Source organism: Xiphophorus maculatus, chromosome 13 (assembly GCF_002775205.1).
Source record: "Xiphophorus maculatus strain JP 163 A chromosome 13, X_maculatus-5.0-male, whole genome shotgun sequence".
NCBI classification, from domain to species: Eukaryota; Metazoa; Chordata; class Actinopteri; order Cyprinodontiformes; family Poeciliidae; genus Xiphophorus; species Xiphophorus maculatus.
Window position 1 is genome coordinate 5182630 of NC_036455.1, and position 21169 is coordinate 5203798.

The 21169-nt window shown below is 37.4% G+C and overlaps 1 protein-coding gene across 1 annotated transcript in view; it reads right to left on the bottom strand.

Moving 5' to 3' along the window:
* The window catches only part of osbpl10 (oxysterol binding protein like 10), an 85229-nt gene that overhangs the window by 8185 nt on the left and 55875 nt on the right, over positions 1-21169 (bottom strand). The window contains exons 7-9 of the mRNA XM_014474545.2: positions 20457-20587; positions 3064-3213; positions 2492-2990 (exon numbers count right to left, since the gene is read on the bottom strand). Of these exons, the coding sequence (XP_014330031.1) occupies positions 2492-2990; positions 3064-3213; positions 20457-20587 (780 nt within the window). The remainder of the gene's footprint in view (positions 1-2491; positions 2991-3063; positions 3214-20456; positions 20588-21169) is intronic.

The window sequence follows — 21169 nt, forward strand, 5'->3', positions numbered from 1 at the left end:
AAGCTGCCAACAGGTGAGCTGAGGTCTGAGCCAATCTGTCCAGGCGCGGGTGGGTGACCGTACGGGGCGTTCAGGTGCTGATGGAGCGGTCGGGGTTGTTGCTTTCTGTGGCGTCATCAGGTTTAAAACAGAAAGGGTTGCAGCAAAAACAATATTTTGTTTTTAAAGGTTCTGAGATTTATGATCTCGTTTCTTACTATTAGCTAAATATTTGCTGTTTGCGTTTTAATTTACCTCTAGATGACATTATTATGTTTAAGACTTTTTGATTTCTGATACATTTTCTTAGGATGGCATGAAGCGAACTGCAGGTTTGCATGAATGAGTAATCTCACTAATCAGCAAACTAAATGTTAGAAACGCAGAAATATTCTGTAAATTAGCACATTACCGAAAACCCCAATTTATTTCTGAAACTTTCATCACTATATATTATGTAGATGTATTTCAGACACATGGATGTTTGTTAATTATGATTTTCCCCTGAGAGGAAACCAAATTTCAGTAACAAATATTTTTAAAAACAGAAATGTAGACTTAATAAAATGTATTTTTAATACCTGCTTAAAGGTGGCTGTTTTCAGAAGGTACTTTTAATCTGACAAAAAAAAAAACCTCATTGTACACATATTCTAATTTATATGACTGGATTGCTAAAATGTTTTCTTATTTTGATACTGGAATGAAAACAGAAATTACAAAAAAAAAAAAAAACAAATGTTTATGGTAGTTTTTGTTTCATGTGGTAGAAAGACACATTTATAAAACAGACTGAAAGTTAAAATATCTGCCTGTCTTAAGTTGGACGCGTTAAGTAAATTGGATCAAATCGAACTCTTTGGCATCGACTCAACACCTCCTGTTTGTAAGGTGAGAAATTCTGAGGAAATCATCTGAACGTGTTATGGTTCGATGTTTTCTGATTAAAGTGCAGGACTTGAATCGTTTGGAGGGTGAAAATGGGTCATGAAAAGTTCTTTCAGACTTTCAGTAACCGTAAATGTAATAAATAAAAGATAAACACTCACATAGAGGTTACATTATGGAGAGATTTAACCAGCAATGCTGGAAAATCAAATGCATTTCATTCAACAACATGCAGAACAACTTTAAACTTCTTTGCAATGAGATTTCTGGATTTCTTACTGCTACTGCATCTTCCCACATTAAAATAAAAACAACATAAATGTTCAGTTTTGAAAGAGGAAGTTGGGACTTCATTTCAGAAAGAAATTTGTGAAAAAAATATTATTATGTTGATAAAATATTTTATACGTTTGGAAAAAGTTTCTGCAGAAGATCTTTCCTTTTGAGTTTGAATTGAACTGAATTAGGGCTGTTTGTTTTGACAGCTGCCCCTTTAAACAAAACAAACAGGAAAATAAGTCGAAATGTTTAAAATACCAGACATGCGTCTATTTAAACTGAAATAGCGAGCTTTTAGGTTATTTAGCTGAATTTGAACCATAATAAACTGATTTTATGCAACAACTGCTTTACCTTATTCTAAGCCAAACTCCCTCCAGTTCCTGTCGATGTGAATAAGGAATAAACTGCAGCTCCGCTCGTCTGAATGCCATCCTCCCAGGTGTGTTCTGGGGCTTTGTTTTTGTTTTGTTCAGAAGCAGCTGAAATCAGGAGACGCAGCACGGCGGCGCTTTTGTGCTGCGGTTTTATTATGTAAGGATGTTTGTCCCTGAAATGCAGCAGGCGGGGTGCCGAGTCCTCCATCACAAAGCTGCCTCTTCTCCGCTGAGGCAGCGATTTCTGACCACCTTTTATTTCTCAAACCTAAGAAAACCTTTGCTAGAAAGAGAAATCTGCACCGACCCCAGGGAAGTTTTACAAAACCCAGCAAAGGGGGATGAGACTTTATTTAAACAACTTTTCCAAACATATAGAAATGGCTGTCAGGAATAAAATACTTTAACTGTACACTAGTATTTGTTGTTTCTGCAAACTTTTGCAGCAAAATTAGATATATATTTTTTCACAAAGTATCAGTTTGCTTCCTATACAGAATCAAAAACGTTAGACTGTTCATTAAAGATTAAAAAAAGAAACTTTGTCTGTAAATACAGTACAGACCAAAAGTTTGGACACAACTGTGTGTCCAAACTTTTGGTCTGTACTGTATGTTCGACCCAAAACTCCTCAAGTAGCATATTAGTAGTTTTAAATTCACAGAAGGAATGCTATGTTACTGCATTTTAGGCAAGAAAATGTTTATTTTCTTATTTTAAAAAGGAATTTCATTATTTGTTCATTTGCATGTTTTAATGTATTTCTACTTTTGTATAAAAAGCTTAAGAAGTTGAATGGAAAATCAGCAGAATGTGTTGATTTTTTTTTTATCTGATTAAACAATTAATCAGCAGAATAATCAATAAAATTACCGTGAGTTGCAGTTCTGCTGCATATAAATCGCAGCCATGATTTCTGTAACCTGTCCCTCCATTTTTAACCGGATTGTTGTGGCGGTGTGACTCACCTTCTCCCACCATGGACACGCCCACAGACATGCCCATGAACTTGCTCTTGGTCCACACGTGAGCGTTGACGCACATCTGCCGCTCCCGGCACTCGCAGTAAAACCCAGAAACAGGAGGATGATGGGACACCTGCTCTGCGACGAACCGGACTCTGTAAGAGCCTTCGGGCGAATCTTCCCCTTGCTGCGAGTTGTTGGATCCTCTGCCGGGTTCCCAAGCCGGCCCTTGGTTTGATCTGACCAAAGGTTTGACTTTGTCCCGAGGAACTTCCCAGGAACAGCGGAACGTCTCCCCCAGCACCGGGTTGTAGGGCTTCTTGGCCACCGCGCCTTTCCGTCCCTCGTGAAACGCGGTCAGGTAATACTCCACGAAGCGCACGATTCTGTCCTCGGCGGTGGCCCCGGCTGTGATGGACAGGAACATGTCGGGGTGGGCCATGAAGTTGGCGTACATCTCCAGCAGGGATCGCTTTTCCAAAATGAACGTGGGCAGCACCACCTGCGGAGGAGAGACGGGTAACACGCGCTGCAGAGTCGCAGCTGTAACGGTGAAGAAGCGGGCGGAGGCTCACCCGCGTGAGGTCCATCCCCAGTTTGAGTTGGGACAGCAGGTGAAGGATGACACTCCGCTGGTCGTCCAGGACGCCCAGGTCCTCCTCATCGTTGTCCTCCGTGTCCGTCACCTCCTCACTGGGACTGATGTCCTCCAGCCCGGGGTGGTGCTGCCAAAACACAAGCAAAAACACAAACTATTACCTTTCCAATCTTAACCTAACTTAACTTCCTTTTGTTTCCAGGAAGCCAAACACTTCTGCAACGTGACAAGATCTTGATCAATTGTTTGTGAAAAACATTTAAAGTTTTTCTTTGGACTTGATTTTTTCTTGATCATTTCCTGATCTAAAGGAAGGTAAGAAAAGATTACAGACACAGATTTACATGCTGGAAATTCATGAATTTTAAAATGGTTTTGGTCTAGAAGTTTCTAGTGAAAATATCTTAGTACACTTGGAATAAGACAAAATCTAACATAAGTAACTTTTCAGCAAGATATAGGAGTTTATATGAAGTCGATAAGTTTTAAGCACTGATGAAAAATTATTAGATTATTTCATTTATAGCAAGACATTTGTTTTTTAAGTTATATTTCTGGTTTCTTTTTCTCTGAGGCCTCAAAATGATCCACACTGCTTTCGCTTATCACCGTTTCAACCACCGGAGCTGCATTAAACTGAAATATTTCAAACTTGATTATAAATGAAGTGACTTTTTTAATTTGTGTTTTTGTGGATATTTACGAATAAGGACCCTGTAGAATTATTTGTCGTAAACAGAAAACATAAATCAGCCATTTTAATAATACCGTTTAATTCTTTCACATCTGTGACAGCTGCAGCCTGAGGTGCCGCGTTCAGGAAAAGCCCTCTGGGAATGTATTTACATCTGCCACAAATGTTCAGTGTGGCATCCTAAAACGAGTTTTTAGCTGTAAATAAAAAATGCTGACATGATTTAAAGCAAAGAGTTGCAGAAACACCCCTTGATATGATCAGGTTTTGTGCAGATTGTTAGAAGGAAGCTTGAAGAAGTGGAGGAGGAACACCATTCCATTGAGTTCAAATATACTAAATATTTGTAATGTAAATTTGCAAGGAAATTTGTTATTTCTACATGAATCCCAAGAGTGCAGATTAAACTAAAGTCTTTTTTTGTTATGATAAACACAAAACACCCAAATGTACCACTAATTAGTGGTACTCGTATCTGCAGTCTTGTTTTATCCACTCAGCCGTGTTTTCCCTCCAAAGACGAGGCTGTCAGTATTTTATCATCAACCAGAATCTCGAGGTTCTTTCCGTCTCCCAGGTGGGATATTCTCTCCTACCCGCAGCAAGCTTTACCAATCACAATTTACGAATTAGTCAAAGCAGACAGAAGCTGCTTCCTTCGGTTTTGTTCTGTCATTTATCGGAAATAGGCTCCAGTTGAGGTTAAAACAAATTTATGGTTTTGATTTCCGCTTTAGCAACCCGAAGCAGGAAAGTATGGAAGAAAAACAACAAGAAAGAGGTTGATGCATAATGCACAAAGTGCCCCAACGCCTGTGGGCAACAACTCCCTGCTCTTCATTCTTTACTTCTGTGTTCTCCAAGCAGTTCCGGTTATGACAAAGTGTGCAAAAGTCTCGAATTGTCGCCTTGTTTTTCTATTCAAAATAATTTATCCCCTTCTGTCTGCTCTGTATTCTCACTTTACAGCTACAAACTTTGATGGAGCTTTGTGTAACAGAACATTTTACATTATTTTTTAAATATTGATGGAAAAATCTAAAAGCCATCTGTCAAAATGACATTAAAATTCATGTGTCAGAATGGCCCAGTCAAAGTCCAGGCATGAATCTAACAGTCACCAACACTTTCCCATTCCATCTGAGCTAATTTGAAAAGAAAAAAGCAAAAAATTCAGCTGTTGTATTTAAAGATGAATCTGCAAATTAGACTGAATGAAAAGTCTACTATAATAAAACCTTTTTGTGAAAAGGTTTGATTTTCCGCTTAGGCACTACTTTATGTTTGTCTGTCACATTAAAACATATTAAAATCTGTGGTTATAAAAGCTTAAAATCTGTGAATACTTTTGTAGGAAACTGTGTTTTACTTTGAAGAAGCCACACTTCCTTGTATTTTTTTGCGAGCCCAGCTTTAATCTTTCGCCCTTTTGAAGATATTTGAAAGGTTTTCTCATGTCCTTGGCTGGACTCGTACGATTGGTTTTTAATTGATGATTGGTGCATGTTTGAAGTCCCGTATCAGATTCCTTTCTGACTTTAAGATATCACTAATCTGCTGCAGATACATTTTAATTCAATGCCACTTCATAGAGCACACACTGCACAATATAAAGCCGTGCATAATGAAGTACAAGGTGAAGGGCAGAAATGAGCGAAAAAGAGCCTGAAGGTCTTTTAATGAGACCTTCAGTTGAATTAAATATTGTTAAAGACCATTTTAAAAGATTGTAAGAAGCAAAGCAGGGTAATCTGTAACACTGTACTGAATGGGGCCCATCACACAGTTTCATTTTAGGATAACTGCTCCAAGGACGTAGTGGGAAAACTCCCAGCATCATGGCTGCATGGAACAGAAGGAGATCGACAGAGATTTCTGACTGTCACCTGAATATTTTATTCAGCACAGACATCTGTGCAGCTTCACATAACCACTCATTGATGCACACGCTGGGAACACTCTGCACCAAAAACATTATGTGCAAAACACACATGAACACACACCCTGGACGGGACGGAGCACGCTCCAAACACACACACACACACACACACACACACACACCTACACGAGTCCCTGGAGCTGAAGCAGAGTGATATATATAGAAGTGAAGCAGAGTGGGAAGACAGAGAGGAGGGGGAGGTTTGTTATGACTTCACTGCTTTTGACTAAATAAAGAGGCTCCTGACAGCAAGAGGGAACCACAGCTGAGTTGGTCTGAGCAGCTCTGCATGGAGCGAGCTTACTGCTGAACATGTCGGTGAATTAGTAATGTCTGGATCCGGAAAGGCAGCATGACGATGAGTTATCTGCTGTCCGAAAACCTCCATAATTATCAGCTCAAATCTTCCAGAGCATCTTTGGCATCGTGGATGTGCAGCCAGGAAAACTTTCACTTGGTTGAATCTGAGCCATCAGAACTGGGCAGCTCTGGAATCAAAATGGCGTTAAAACCCGGAGCTTCACACAAGAATAACTGTCGCAATAAACAATTAACCGCACAGTGAATCAAAATGAGCTCCATTCTGAAGAGAAATATTTTTTTGTTTACACAAACATCCTAATCCATTCAATTTATGGTTTCTCTTGTTTGAAGTTTTTGTATTTGGTTGTGTTTTATGTTGGATATTATAAATATCCTACAGTGCCAGGGTTAAGTGTTCCTTGAGAAATTAAAGTTTATTTGTCTTTAGTAGCACAAACTTCCAGTAGTATAAGATTATCAATACTTGAAAATGATCTCAAAACATTTTTATAATTATCATTTCTGTCAATAATTACTGGCACAATTTATCATCCGATTTATAATATGTTTTGACTCCTGATCAAGGCATATTATCTCTCAAAGCTTTAGATTTTAGATGTTCTGTTAGGATTTAATCTTTGGAAGGAAATACCTTTTTCTTACTTTCTGAAAATACACAAAATGGTGAGTGAGCACACTTATGTAACCAGGTTATTCCAAAATAAAATGACAATAAATGAGGGGGCATGTTTGCACACTTAGTAGCTATTGAAGCAATTTCAAAACAGTTTCTTGCCTCTAATTTGCAGTTGGTTGCACAAGTGGCCAAAACATGAGTCATGTAGATTATGTCTACTTTGTCAAATATTTTCAATCTGCATCAAATCTCAGAAATTAAGCAAAATATCCAGCAACGTTTTTCTCTTAAACTCAACTGAATATAATGCAACTAGATGAGAAGTTACGTTCTTCCACCGCAAGAACAAACAGAAAAGTTTTAACTGTTTATCAACTTAAACTTAGCAGGAATATTTAGATACAAGATATAAATTAAATAATCATCCAGTGGAACGAGACGTTTGTCCTTTATTATGAATTTAAATGTCTTGTCCAACGGAGAGATTATTTCATAAATAGTGAGTACTTTTTTATTAATATTAAGGAGTTATTGACAAAAAAACTCCAATATATTGCTGAAAAGTTACTTTTAAGTTAATTTTGTCTTATTTCAAATTTACAAAGATATTTTCACAATAAACTAGAGCAGTTTTTCCCAACCCTGGTCCTCCAGGCTCACTGCCCTGCATGTTTCAGGTATTTCCTTGCTTCAGTCCAGCTGATTTCAATTGACGACTGATTAGCAGGTGTTTGTTGAACTGCAATCAGTTGCATCAGGCACATTAAAGCAGGGAAACCTCTAAAACATGTAGGACCGTGAGCCTTGAGGACCAGGGTTGGGAAACACTGAACCACAGCATAAATACTTGTTAAGATATTGAACAGAAAACTTGTTCAGTTACGTTTCATCTCCTTATGCATCCCCAACCCTTCTTACTAATGTCGCCCCGGTCATCCACCAGGATGGCCCAAATCAAAAACTGCCACCAGTAGTGTGTAAAAGTGAGAAAATGTTGGCATTTCCTTCTTTTCAATGTTTCACAAAGCACTTTGTAAATATTTCAGCTGTTTAATGCGTTTACCACAACAAGCCCTGCAGTCTGGTTTGTTCAATAATTTATGAAGACTGCATCAATGCTCAGTGTTGAACAAGCTCTGTACTTTCCGTTTCCGATCAGTGCTGCTAAACGCTGATGTACTCTGGAAATGCTGGATAAGCATTTCAGTCTGCACTTAAAGCAGATGTGAACAGTGATCAAACACTCACGCTGCACTGATGTGACGCTACAGGCTTGACCTGCATGAAGCTGGATCTCATCTCCAATCAAAGGAAAAAGTACCGGCGTGTTTGAACGCCACCGACTGCTCAATCCACCAAGAGGAGGGGAAGTGGTCCGCAAACAGGAAAGCTGCTGGGTAAAAGCTCCAGTTAGCGTCAAATCCTGTTAAAGAGCCGGCGGTCTCTCAGCAGGACGCCTGTCCAGGTCGGAGTCATTTAACGAGTTTAAAGGTCTGACGGGACCCCGAGGAAAAAAATAACACACACTTCCTCCTCTTCATCTGAATTTGCGGACTTGGTGGGCAGCCGACTGAAAGGAGTCCTGCTCCTTCCCCACAGAGAGATGCTGAGACGGTGCTGAGCTGCTGTGTGTGTGTCTGCCTCTCTGCCCACCACCCACTCTGAAAAAAGGAAGGGGAGCAGAGGAAAAGTCCCGGTGACGTCATAAACCGTTCCCTCCCATCCTCCAGCTGCTCCCGTTTTAATCCTCCGCTCTCCTCCAGTTGCTCCTCTGCTCACATGACCTCCGAGCTTTTATCTCCCCACTGAACGTCTCCACTTCTGTGATGAGTTTGCAGATGATCAAATAATCGTCTTTACTCTCAAAGTAACAAATCAGCAGTCGTGCTACAAACAGGATAAGTTCTTTATCTGGAATTTATCTCACACCGCCTCCCATAACATTTAATTTGTGGAAGGTTTATCACTTCAGCTCATCACCTCCTATAAATACTGATGTATATGGCTCGTCAGTGCACTCTCATGTAAATACAATTCTTCCAAAAGTCAAATTAAGACTCAGTTTTCCCTTATCGCAAAGCAGTTTGGTGAAAATGACAATCTTCATCTACAAATCTGCTTCTAGTCCATGATGTCATCCATCACTCTGTTATCTGTTTTCGTTCTATTGCCACCAAGTCATCTATACTCACTTGTAAACTGGCCATCTCTCCATTCATGCATCTGTAAAACCATGATTGGTAAATACCGTCGCTCATTCATCAATATTTACAACAATACTCACATTTTACGTTCTAATAAACTCACCATCATCTTTGGGCTAATCCTCAGTTAACTTTGCTGCACCCAAAGACTGGAACAATTTGTAAAAGAAACACTAAAGCTCAGCACGCTAACTTTAAAATGAACCTTTCTCCACTTAGTAAAAACTATAGCACATGATCAATGTACCTGCTTTTAAGACTGTTGACTTATGATGTGTATTATAGTTTAGTCAGTATGAATATGGGTGTATTTGTCATTTTTATTTTCTCTACTTTATGCTATTTTTCTGTTTTCTACTGTATGATGGTTTAATGTTTTCTGAACAGGTCATCGTTTAAAATTATAATTTATTCTTAGAAACTGTGGCGTACTCATTACTTGAACAAATTTAGAGCATACTTTGCTGCACCCAATGACTGGAACAGTCAGCGTACCGGATTACATAAACGTTAAATACATTTTTAAAAAATTAAGTTGTAACATTATTAAACTTGAAGCAGGCTCATTTTTTCAACAGAATCACCTGTGGTTAAAAATTTTACAAAGAGACAGTAATAAGGAATTACACAGTATTAATCCTAAAAAGATATATAAAAATAATTTAACTTGATAAAACTTTAGGCATTCTTCAATATAAAAAGCAGTTTAGTTTAGAGCTTGAAAGAGACAAAGAGGATGTAACGTGTTTTTATAAAATACTCATGAAGATGTTGCGCAGCAAAGATTCTGCCCTGAAAATAAAAGTTCAATTCCTAAAATGGAAATCACAAAGAGAAGATTAGGGCTTGTAGATTAAACTACGTTGACCTCATGATGTCTCCTTTTTGTGCAGAACTGAGCTGGATTCTTTCAGACTGAATGAAGGCATATTTTAGCTTAAAGGCCTACAGAAAAGGTTTTTTTCTCAAGCAAATGCTCAGTAGGAAAGCGTCAAAATAATTTGGACAAAAGAAGAAATTTTCGATTTTCCGATTAGACCTCTTGACGTTACTGCTCGTTTTCTCTGCAGTAGTCAGACTGGGTCCGATTTCCCATATTCCACATCATTTTTGCCTCCTTGTCTTTTCGTTCAGACGATCTGCTATTCCGTTTCATCACCTCTCCATCTCAGCCTCCTTGGCGCTGAAGGAAGGCCGAGTCTCTTCAAGCTGCTGCTTCAAAGTCTTATTGTAGTTTCAAACAGCTACAAGTTTGAGCTGATTCTCTTTCTGGTTTTTCCTCATGGTGACTTCCACCTTTTCTCCATTCATGTGAAAACAGATACGTCGGACAGACGATGTCCTCTTCTATCTTCCTTCAGTCTGAATGGATTCCCTCATTCAGGCTTTCTGGAAAAACTCCATGTGGATTTTAATCACATTCAAATCGGTATTTAGCTCACGATCCGTTTTTACGCCAATGTACTTTAATATAAGCGACTGTAAACTCAGGAGAAGCCCGGTCGCCCAAATGGCAAGCAAAAGTTCAAGTAAGATACCAGAACCGTCCAAGTTTCCGCACAAAGGAGCAGCTTCTTCCCTCTGAACCTCACAGCAGAAACCGATTGCAGCTGAATGCATCCATAACCTCGTCCTTTCAGTCACTTAAAGAGCTTGTGACCACGGGTGAGGGGCTGGATTGTACATCGACCGGTAAATCGAAAGCTTTGCCCTGAAGCTCAGCCTCTATCTGAACCATCAGGGGCCCAACGCCGCGCCTGCATTACTGCCGGCTTAGCCGGCCTTGCGCTTCTTTCTGCCTTCGGCTTTGAGAAATATTAAAGGTTGCTTAGGGTAGAAAGCTCCTCCAACAAGGAATGTTAACGATTCCACCTCTTCAGAAATATCAGCTGTAATTGTTTACAGGAGAGACTGGAGTAAGAGGATCCATGTTTCATATTTAGGATCAAGGAGACCTTAGTTTGGTCGTTAACCTAAATATCCTTCATCTCGTCTCATCAAGCGGATTTATTTGTTGTGATAAACAACAAATATCACAATCACTCTTTTTTTAATTATTACAAATTACAGCTAAACTGCTGCTTAGTAACAAAAATAATAAAAATAATAAACAAGAGATCATGCTTTCAAATGTGTTTGGGAAGTGAACATTAATATCGGGAGTCAAGTTACCTCGATGCTAACATTTCATCATTACTTGTGTCCACACCTAAAATGCTACAGTTTTATGACCTCATGTTATAGCTCATAAATAGCACAATTGATATATAAAACAAATTTTAAAATATCTATAAAAATCTATACTCAATTCTCATGAGACTAATGATCGACTACATTCACTTTCCAAAGTAAAAAATTGTTTTTAATAAATAAAAGTCTAAACACTTCACCCACAAGATTCTTACCCTCACAAGCTTCGTTAAATTATGCCTTCCTCCTCATTATTTTTGCACGTGCTCAATGTTTTTTACCGTTTCTTAGCAACAAGGTGTGCCTAAACTCACCTGAGTCACTACTACTATTTAGCAATGATTATAAGAAAAACCTTTTTGGCAATGAATAAAAAATGTTTTCCAAAAAATGCAATTCCAGCAAAAAATTTCAGATGGAATATTTAGTTAAAGCAACAACTTTAGAAATCTAATTGTTTTTAAAAAGGATTTGTGCAAAGTTTTGAACTGCGTGCTGATAAAAGTTTATTTACTTCTTTAACCTGAGAGATGCAGTTTCCATGTCTTCGGTTTATTTAAACTATTCATTTTTACAGGCTATGTTCCTTTTTAAACTGATCCATGCAGGGTCACGTGTTGAAGTTAGTCTTCTGCATGCAGAGACGTCTTCATATTTAATTCCAGTTTCATGTACATTTAGTTTTGACCTGATGATTCTGATTCCTCTACAAGTGCAACAACATTTTAATGTCTATATTTTATGATTTTAGCTGAAATCAAACATTTTAAAAAAGATACGAGTTGATGGATGGTTAACTACAATCTACCTTCTGTACTGATACACACAGAAATCAATGCGAATCAAACATCATAAAGTGAGTCGTTATAAAAAAATAAAACAAAAACTTTTTCCTGCAAAAGACAAATTTTGATTTAAGATTGAAACTTAAAAGTGTTTTACTGTCGAATTTGATGAGATTTTACTTTATTGCTTTTTTGTTTTAATCTCCAAACCATTGACGCTCGGTTCAAATTTTTCCATATTTTCACATTTACTGTATTCCTGCCTCCTTCTGCATATAGCTGAGTGAATTAAAAAAGTGACATATACTCTTAACCTCTGACCCCTATTTCTACTTTCCTGGCATTTTCTCTGAAACGCTCCAGGTGAGTAGATCTGTTTTCTCAGGCAGCCACATTAAACACACTCCACCCGCTTTATTGTTTGACATTTAACCACACAATCAGTGAACTTCGTCTCTGTGCACTTTCCAATAAATAAGGCTTGCAGGCTGAAAGAGCGAGCTATTTGAACACACTGACTGATTCAGTTACTGTGTGTTTCTTTTTTTTTTTAGCCACGTTTTCCAAGTTAAATGTCAGAGATGCTTTGAAAGTCAGCACCCAGGCCGATACTGAAGAGCTTCCGGTCCGCGCTGCTGTTTGGCATTTGAATCAAAGGAAGTTGGAACTGAAGCATTCTGCAGTTTACATAGAGTCGTGTAAAACATTTAATACAACAGCCATTCATATCTTTAAGAAATGTTCATCTAGTCTAATGCATCCGTTACCTCTGGAAAAAAGATTTAATTGCATGACCGTATTTTTCAGACTATAAGCCGCGACTTTTTTCCTACGCTTTGAACCATGCGGCTTATGCAAAAACACAAAATCTTACTAGAATTTTTGGTCTAATATCTATTGCAGATACCTTACTTGTAAGTTAGTTGTGACTTGTTTTAAGTCAATAATTCCTTAATATTGATGAAAAAGTACTAGCTATTAGTGAAATAATCTGCCAGTGGAACAAGTAGGTATGAAGGAGTTTTCAGTCTTTATTGTTAAATCTCGTTCTTTGGTAAAGTTAAAAGTCCCAAAATAAGTACTAATAAACTTATTTCACTTACAACTTCCTGTGACCCTGAGCTGTTCTGATTTTTGACAATAAAGTTTAAAAAAATACACTCAATTTTATACTTGACCAGGTGAATTGCTTGTTGTGTTTTAAGAAAGAAATTTCTTTTCTTCTGTAAAAATAAAAGCGCATACAGACACTTCACCCAGAGACAGAATACAAAGTAGCCTTGAGTGTAAAATGGCACAATCTGACTTGATTGAGTTGGATAAACTTTAGAAAAATGTATGATTTTTTTCTTTAGTTTTTCAATATATTGGATTTTAACATAAAAACAGTTCCTGTAGAAATATGTCTGTAACCGCCATGTATTTGCAGCCTCATGCATTTTTTTTTATAATCACACTTAAATTTGTCTCATTATCAAACTTTTTTTTAATTAAAAACATGTATAGTACAAAGATATATTTTAAAATTATGATTTTATTTATTTATTGAAAAAAAAAACACTATCCAGATCAGCCTGACTCAATCTGAAAAAAATTCACTTTTAGAAGCAACAGCTGCCATCAAATATTTACGACAACTGGCGTACGTTTTACGCGCTGCAGGAAATTTTGGCCCACTCTGCGATGCAGAATTGTTTCAATTCAATGATTGGCTGGTTTCCAGGAATTAACAACCACTTTGTAGTCTGATCCCAGCATCCATATAGCAAGTGTTCAAAACAGTAAAATAACCAGCACAAGTTAAAAAAAATGCCTGAAAGTGAAACACGCTTACAAACTCTGGAGTTGGTTTTGAATGTGGATAAGACAAAAGCAATGATTTTTTCACACTCTAGAAAACTACCAGAAATCCCTCTATTGCTTACAACTGCTGCAGGAGCACAAATTGAGTCTGTCAGTAATTATAAATATCTTGGCTTTATTCTAGATAAAGAGCTTTCTTTCAAAAATCACATAGCAAATTTGTTACAAACATTGAAAATGAAGATTGGGTTTTATTACCGAAATGGATCTTGTTTCTCTCTCAAAGCTAGAAGTAAATTGATAGCAGCAACATTCCTGCCACTCCTGGATTATGGAGATGTTTTATATATGAATGCTTCGACCAAATGCCTTCAATCATTGAATCCTGTGTATCATTGTGCTTTAAGATTTATAACCGGTAGCAGACGTCTGACACATCATTGTGAGTTGTATGCAAAAGCTGAATGGTCTCCTTTAAGCGTACGGAGAAACAATCACCTGATGATTCTGATTTATAAATCTCTACTCGGCTTGGCTCCAGCATACTTAAGCTCTCTCTTACATAGATCTGTTATTTCCCATCCTTTACACTCCGATTAATTTTTTTTTTTGCATGTTCCACGTGTTCGAACTGAAAAGGGGAAGCAAGTATTCAGTGTGATGCTCCTACAGCCTGGAATCAGCTCCAGTCTGAACTCAAGATGTCAGAACTGATTTCATTGGATTTATTTCGAGCGGTTCTTAAAAACAGGCAACAAGATTCTATTAAATAGTGTCACTGCTTTTAAATTGTTTTATACTTGTGCATATGTATTAATTAGTTTTATTTTATAGCCAGATTGCTGTGTATTGCAGACTTCTGCCCAGGTCCCTCTTGAAAATGAGATCTAGACCTCAACGGGGTTTACCTGGTTAAATAAAGGAAAAATAAAAAAGAACAAAGTAAGTTTGCAGTGACTAACATTTCTGCCTTCACTATAATGGAAATGTTTAACATTTTTGTGCAGTGCAATGATTAAAACATTAACTTTTCTGTGTTAATGTGACTAGAAGGGAAAAAGATCATGGGGAAAAGTGTTAAACAGAAAAGTGTTTGATTTAAGGCTAAACAAAGGAAGGACTAAAGACCAAAGTGACTCATGAATGCCACAATCAGATGTTGAACTTCTAGTTTGATGTCGCTAAAAAAGTATCTAAAAATATCGCTATGCACTACAATTTAAGTTTTTACTAGTCTTTTATCTTATTTACTGAAACATGAAGTGGAAATAGACAAAACAAAAAGGCAGGGATTACTTTGCTGCCCCCTGCTGGTGACAGAAAATATTTTTTAGAAATTCATCAGGGGATTCTAAAATATTTTCAGTTTCTCTCTTCTGTCAGGTTATATTACACGCTAGCTATGTTTCATGTTAGCTCCTGCTGGATGTTGTAACTCTAATCTATCCTGATATTGTCTTTTTTCCATTTAATCCCACCTTAAACTGTAAACTTTAGGGTAGATTTTTAATAAAATGAAAGGTGTGCAGTCAGTTTATCAATGTCAATGAAGGTGACTGAGAATGTTTATATGTGCTGCACTGAATCAGCTCATAACTATGGAAAGACAGCCTGAATATATTGTAAGTAAATGCACTGGTGCTGTTGCTCATGCATAGAGCCAACGGATTTCTGCAAGGGGCAGCAATTTTCTCTCCATTTTCTCCACAGTCACGCAGCAGCCCTGATCTCCCTTTCCGCTGGCTGCATACTTAGACTGAATATGAAAAGCCACAGCGGTGCTACATAATTCAAACAGGAAACCTTCATTATTCTGAGGTAATGCACTTCAGGCCTTGATGCTGTGGCTGCTCATTAGATTAGAGGTTAAACACTTTACTGACAGACAGGGAAGATTGTCACCTAGTTACACTATGAGCAGACAAGGGAATTATGCAAGAAATTTCATAGGAATTCAACAATTACATGTTTAATTTTATTGTTTGTAGTTATAGCATTCATAAAACGCTCAGAAAATTCTGGTTTTTATTTCATCTGCATTATTTTTCATAACCACAAGATGGCAAACTTACTTCTCCATGTTTGTGCAGCAAACTTTAAATAAATCATCCAGAACTCTGGACTTTGCTGGTTTTTATCGAGCCATCATCTTAATGAATTAAGTTGCAGCTGAATAAAGTTTGCTCTCATCTCTCCTTTCTGTCCCCGTCACACAGGGCTAAACTTCAAATAACTCACACTGGACATCAGTTATTCATATGGATGATGGCTAAAAGAAAAAATCCCACTTTGAAAGTTAAACATCCGTGTCAAGGTGGAGTAATGTCTGCAATGCACGTCACTCATCTCAGGGTCATTTTTCCTGACACTAATGAAGTCAGATATTACAGAGCCATGACTTAAATTTAGTTACAGTTATGGTAAAAAAAAAAATAGAGAATACATTCACCTTCAGCGCTATGACTTTATGTATTAATAACAAAAACAATCTGAACTTTACCAGGATCTAAGACTTAAACTTTATCTACACTTGACACAAAGAGTATTTCCTCCGTCACAGAAGGAAAAAGAATCGCTCAGAATACTATCAAAAATTTTAATAACCTTTAAAAACCTAATTTGTAGCGTAATTTCAGAAAACTTCGATGGGAATAAATGTGGGTTAACTGCGATTAAGACAAGTCTTAGATAGTTAATGCAAATTTTACAAGTAACCCTTTAATCATTCACTCATAAATCTATTAGACTGTTTTAGAAAATATGTAAAAGCACATAATGTCTGAAACCTGATTAATCAAATTCACATTCTTTACGTCTATAGAGGAATCCAGCCACATGAACTGTTCTTTTATCTCTTGTTTTGTCTCAGACGTCAACAGAAATTGATCACAAAATGAAGATAATGTTGCTCCATTTCGCTGTGGGTTCAGATTATCTGTTTTCAGCAGTAAAGCAGATTTCCATCCCACAGTAAGGATTAAATGTTCCTCCGTCTCTTATCTAATTTATTTTGCAGTTAGACTGAAATGAGTGTCAGCACATCTGACAACAGCATTCGTCAGGCTTTTGACAATTAATGAAGGAAGCGTAACATTTGACCAAGGGGACGTTCAGAGGAACCTAGCAGCGAAATGCTGACTTGTCGGCCATAAATCTCTCTCTCACGACAAGAAAAAAAGTTAAATATCTTTCTTTATGGGAATTTTCCTCCAGGATTAATGAAGTGTAGTCATGCATTGAATATACTTTATGTAGGATGTTATAAAGTGTCATGAAAAACCATTTGTCCTTTGGGAAATTTACACACTTTTAATGTTTCAGATTATCAAACCATACAAAAAAAGACAACCGGAGTAAATGCAAACTGTATTTATTAGATGTTCTCGTTTATTCAAGAAGAAAAGGCTGTCCAGGACAACCTGTCACTGTGTGGAAAAACCTTGGCAGCAACAGCTGGGATCCAGACTTTAACTAGACCCCTACAGATTTTTGAGCCATGAACTCAAAGGTGTATTTTAGATTATTGTCCTACTGAAAACCCAAGTAGAATCTGAGGGTTGGGAAATCTAACAAACCACTGCTAGTAAGATTTTCTATTTCTGAAATGATATGTTAATTTTATGTTTAACGTAACATTTCAGTCCACAGAATATTTTCCTGAAAGTTTTATTAGAGTCATTTTGTTTCTCAGTTCTTCACTTCAGGACATAACGGGTCGGTCGTCAAACAGGTTCTATTTAAGGGATTCCTTGACTTTGCAGATCGGACAGAAATCAGTCATGAATGCAGCTTATTAAATTGAACCAAAGAATGTGTTTAGTCACAAGAAATTCATGATTTAACAAGGGAGGCAATTATATTTTCACACCAGGCCGGGAGGACCAGGTTGGCTTGAAAAGCTTTTTATTCTTCAATTAAATCATCACATAGACATTAATCTATTAAATGTGATTTCTGCAGCAATTAGAGTTTATAGCTGAAATGAGACAGTGATTTCTGTTGTGCTAAACCACGATTAATTTGGTTGTTGTCCAATTAGGAGCAACAATAGACCAGGTTCTGGTCGGCATTCATTAATTTTCTGTTTGAGTGCTTGAAGTCTGAAAAATGCTGATGGCCAGTGGCTCTTAGTAAAGTGTCTGTAAGAGTCACCTCGTTTATTTCAGTGACTTGAATTGTCACAAATAATTCTTGTTACAAATGTTGTTTCTGCAACATCTGTAAATAAACTTGATTATAAAAGAACCTTTAATGATAAAAACATCACAAAAAAGTAAAAACATCAACGAACAATTAAATTCACTATAACTAAGACTTTTTTTAAAAAATAATTTTAAAACCATTATGATTTCAATTTAAAACCTGTATCATGACAGTAAAGTAATAGCGCCAAGACTTTTTGTACAGAATAAATGTAGCATCGTATGAGTTAGCACCAGACGTGAGCCACTGGTAAAGACAAATGTCATCTAGCAAACTGGTTATAATTTACACTTATCAAACATTTGCTACATAGCAAAGGTATATTATCAGCTATAATTAGTAATAGCCTCAAACAAAATGAAGATGCCTGCATGGGACTCAAAGATTTACCTGAAAAAATTAACTACATAGAGTATGAGCTTAAATATTCCTACTACCACAAAATGTAAGACCTGTGATCAACCTATTTAAGGTCAACTTACATTTTTAAAAATAGATCTAAGACATTTTAATGCTTTAATTTTAGATAAATGGATTTAAGACTTTTAAAGGACATCCTGCAAATTAAAGTCAAATTACAGAGACAATATTAAATTATTAAAAAGACTAAATGAATTCACATTGAAACTGTAAATCACAACAGGATTTACAGAGGACAATAGGAGTCAGTGGATTAACGAAAGCATGACCAGGCATAAATGTGTAAAACCATCTTTTACAGATGTTACTTTAGTATGTGGCTGGTTATGAAGCAAAAGGAGGACATCAAGCTTTCAACAGCTGTCACTGTGTTCTGATAGTGGCCCAGGGTGGTCCAGACTGTGACAGTCCATTTCTGCAGCAGACAGTGAGGGAGGAACGTGTGAGGACCTCCTGGGATCAGCGCAGTCCCACCTCTCTACTGCCTGACCCACTTCTCTGACAGCAGCTCTGCTAAAACTTCCACAGCAGATGATTGCTTCTCTCACTGGGCATCAACCATAAACACAAAGAGATGGAAAGAAATCCTTTCCTCCTTAACACTGTCAGATTTGTTCAACTGGAACATTTTAAATCTTAAAAGTTGTTTTTATGATATAATTTCTATAGGAAAACCTGATGGTTCTTAAAAAGCTAAAGACTCCGGCTTTGTAAACTTAAATAGCCTTCCTGTATAAATCTGGACATGACAAAACATTAAATGCAAGCAACAACTTTGAAAGGTGACCTATCATGAACAGGTTAGAATATGTCTATCCGCTATACAAAACATGTTCATTACATTTATGCACAAAATCATTCTTAGATAATTGAGATCCTTTCAGAATCCAAACAAACTGCTGCTGGTCACGCCCCTCCCAGTTCAGCGTTTATACTCGCACATGAAAATGGACCCAAACAGATAAACAATTATTACATCTTTGAAAAGTAGAAGTGGAGCCTCATGCACAGCCAACAAGAAGGCAGCAAGTGGTATCTGAATGGTAAATCAACAACAAAACACTTCTCTTTTCCAGCAGCCATTGTACAGCGAATACAGAGGTAAAGCCAGCTGGTCCAAATATGATGGACCTCTGCTTAGGTTGCTAGGTAACGAGGCTGGGTCTGGCTGGCTTTGCTAGGTTACAGCACATTTCATCTGTCGACAGTGACTCAATATTCAGGAAGTTTTTGAAGCAACTCGTTTTCCAGACACCAAAAAGCATTTACTTACTGCCAAAAAACAGCTGGGTGGTTTTTTAAGAACTTGGACTGTTTTTAGAAACAGAAAATAAGAACATTGAAAATGTGACTTTTGCATAATGTGTTAAAGTCCGTCTTCTTTTATGTTTTTGAACAGCCAGGAACAGAAGAACAAAAAATAATAATAATAGCTTCTCATTTTAGTCTGGGAAGTAAGTAAATCCAAACTTTTTTTGCATGTAATGTTCAATTAAATAAAAATGCAAATAAACAATGATTTCTAGCTGGTCTGGATAAATAAATACACCCTACACTCAATGCAATGAAGCACATTCAGTATGGAGCCAGTTGAAAGATTTCAAGCTAACCAATAGCTTAGCTTCAAGGAACAACCACACACTGTTTTATCACTGGGGATGAACTTGATACATACGTCCTAACTTGTGCTATAAGAAAACTTCACAAGAGCTCCCAGTTGATTTTTGATCCATATTTTAAGATTAAAGCATCAAATCTAGACGATGGATGGATGGATGGATGGATGGATGGATGGATGGATGGATGGATGGATGGATGGATGGATGGATGGATGGATGGATGGATAAGATGTGATGAATAATGGATGAAGTGTGCAGAGGAAGACCTGACCCTAATAAACAATAAACACAAATTTTAGATTCTGATGCAGAAACGGATCTGCTGTGTTTCAAATCTCCAACTACACAAGTAAACTTTAACAGGCCAAAATAGCACAATAACGACATTCATAAAATCCTGCATTAGATTTTTTCCCCCAATTTAGATTTCAAAACCGACTGAAAACTGATTTCCTTTAACAACTGTTTTCACAGAAGGTAATATGGCAGCCGTTTTAGACAAGACGTGCCACACCAAGATGACAGACTAAATCCAGAGGTGAGAAAGTGAAAGTGGAACATCGTGACTCTCACCTCAGCACCAGGGGACAGACTCCTTTTCCTGAGGGCCGGGGAGCGCTCGGCTGATTGCAGAGGAGTCAGACCTCCGTTCTTCAGCTGCTCGCCTGAGGGAGACTTTGGTACAGTCCACACAGGAACACCATCTGTATCAAAAAAATAAAAATAAAGAAAGAAAGAAAAACCCGGAAAAGCAGCATCAGACCCTGTTGTTGAGCTACTGAATCACAAAAGCAGGACAAAAATTCACGGCTGGCTTTGCACTGAAGGAATCATAAGAGAGAACGGAGAAAACGCATATCGCTATCTTCCATTTACATCTGACATTCGGGATTAAAAGGTGTGGGGTGACTGATGGAGCTCAGACACCAGGAAATTATATGCAAAATTGTTTCATTTTTGATATTAGACTGACTTGGTGGCATATCCACTATGACTGTCGAGTCATACCTGTTACTATGACTCGACAGAACGTCTACAATTTGACTTCAGTCCAGCAATAATGAAACAGTGCCTTGCAAAAGTACATCTTTTGAACTCTTTCACGTTACAACCAAAACCAAAAACTTTATGGATAATTGACGCATGAAGATGAAGCAAAGAGAGAAAGGACATGATTTTTCATTTGGTTTACAAAGAATAATCTAAAACAATGCAGTATGCATAATGTAGGCCTGTCACAACAACACATTTTGCTGGACGACTAATTGTCCCAGTAATTATTGCAA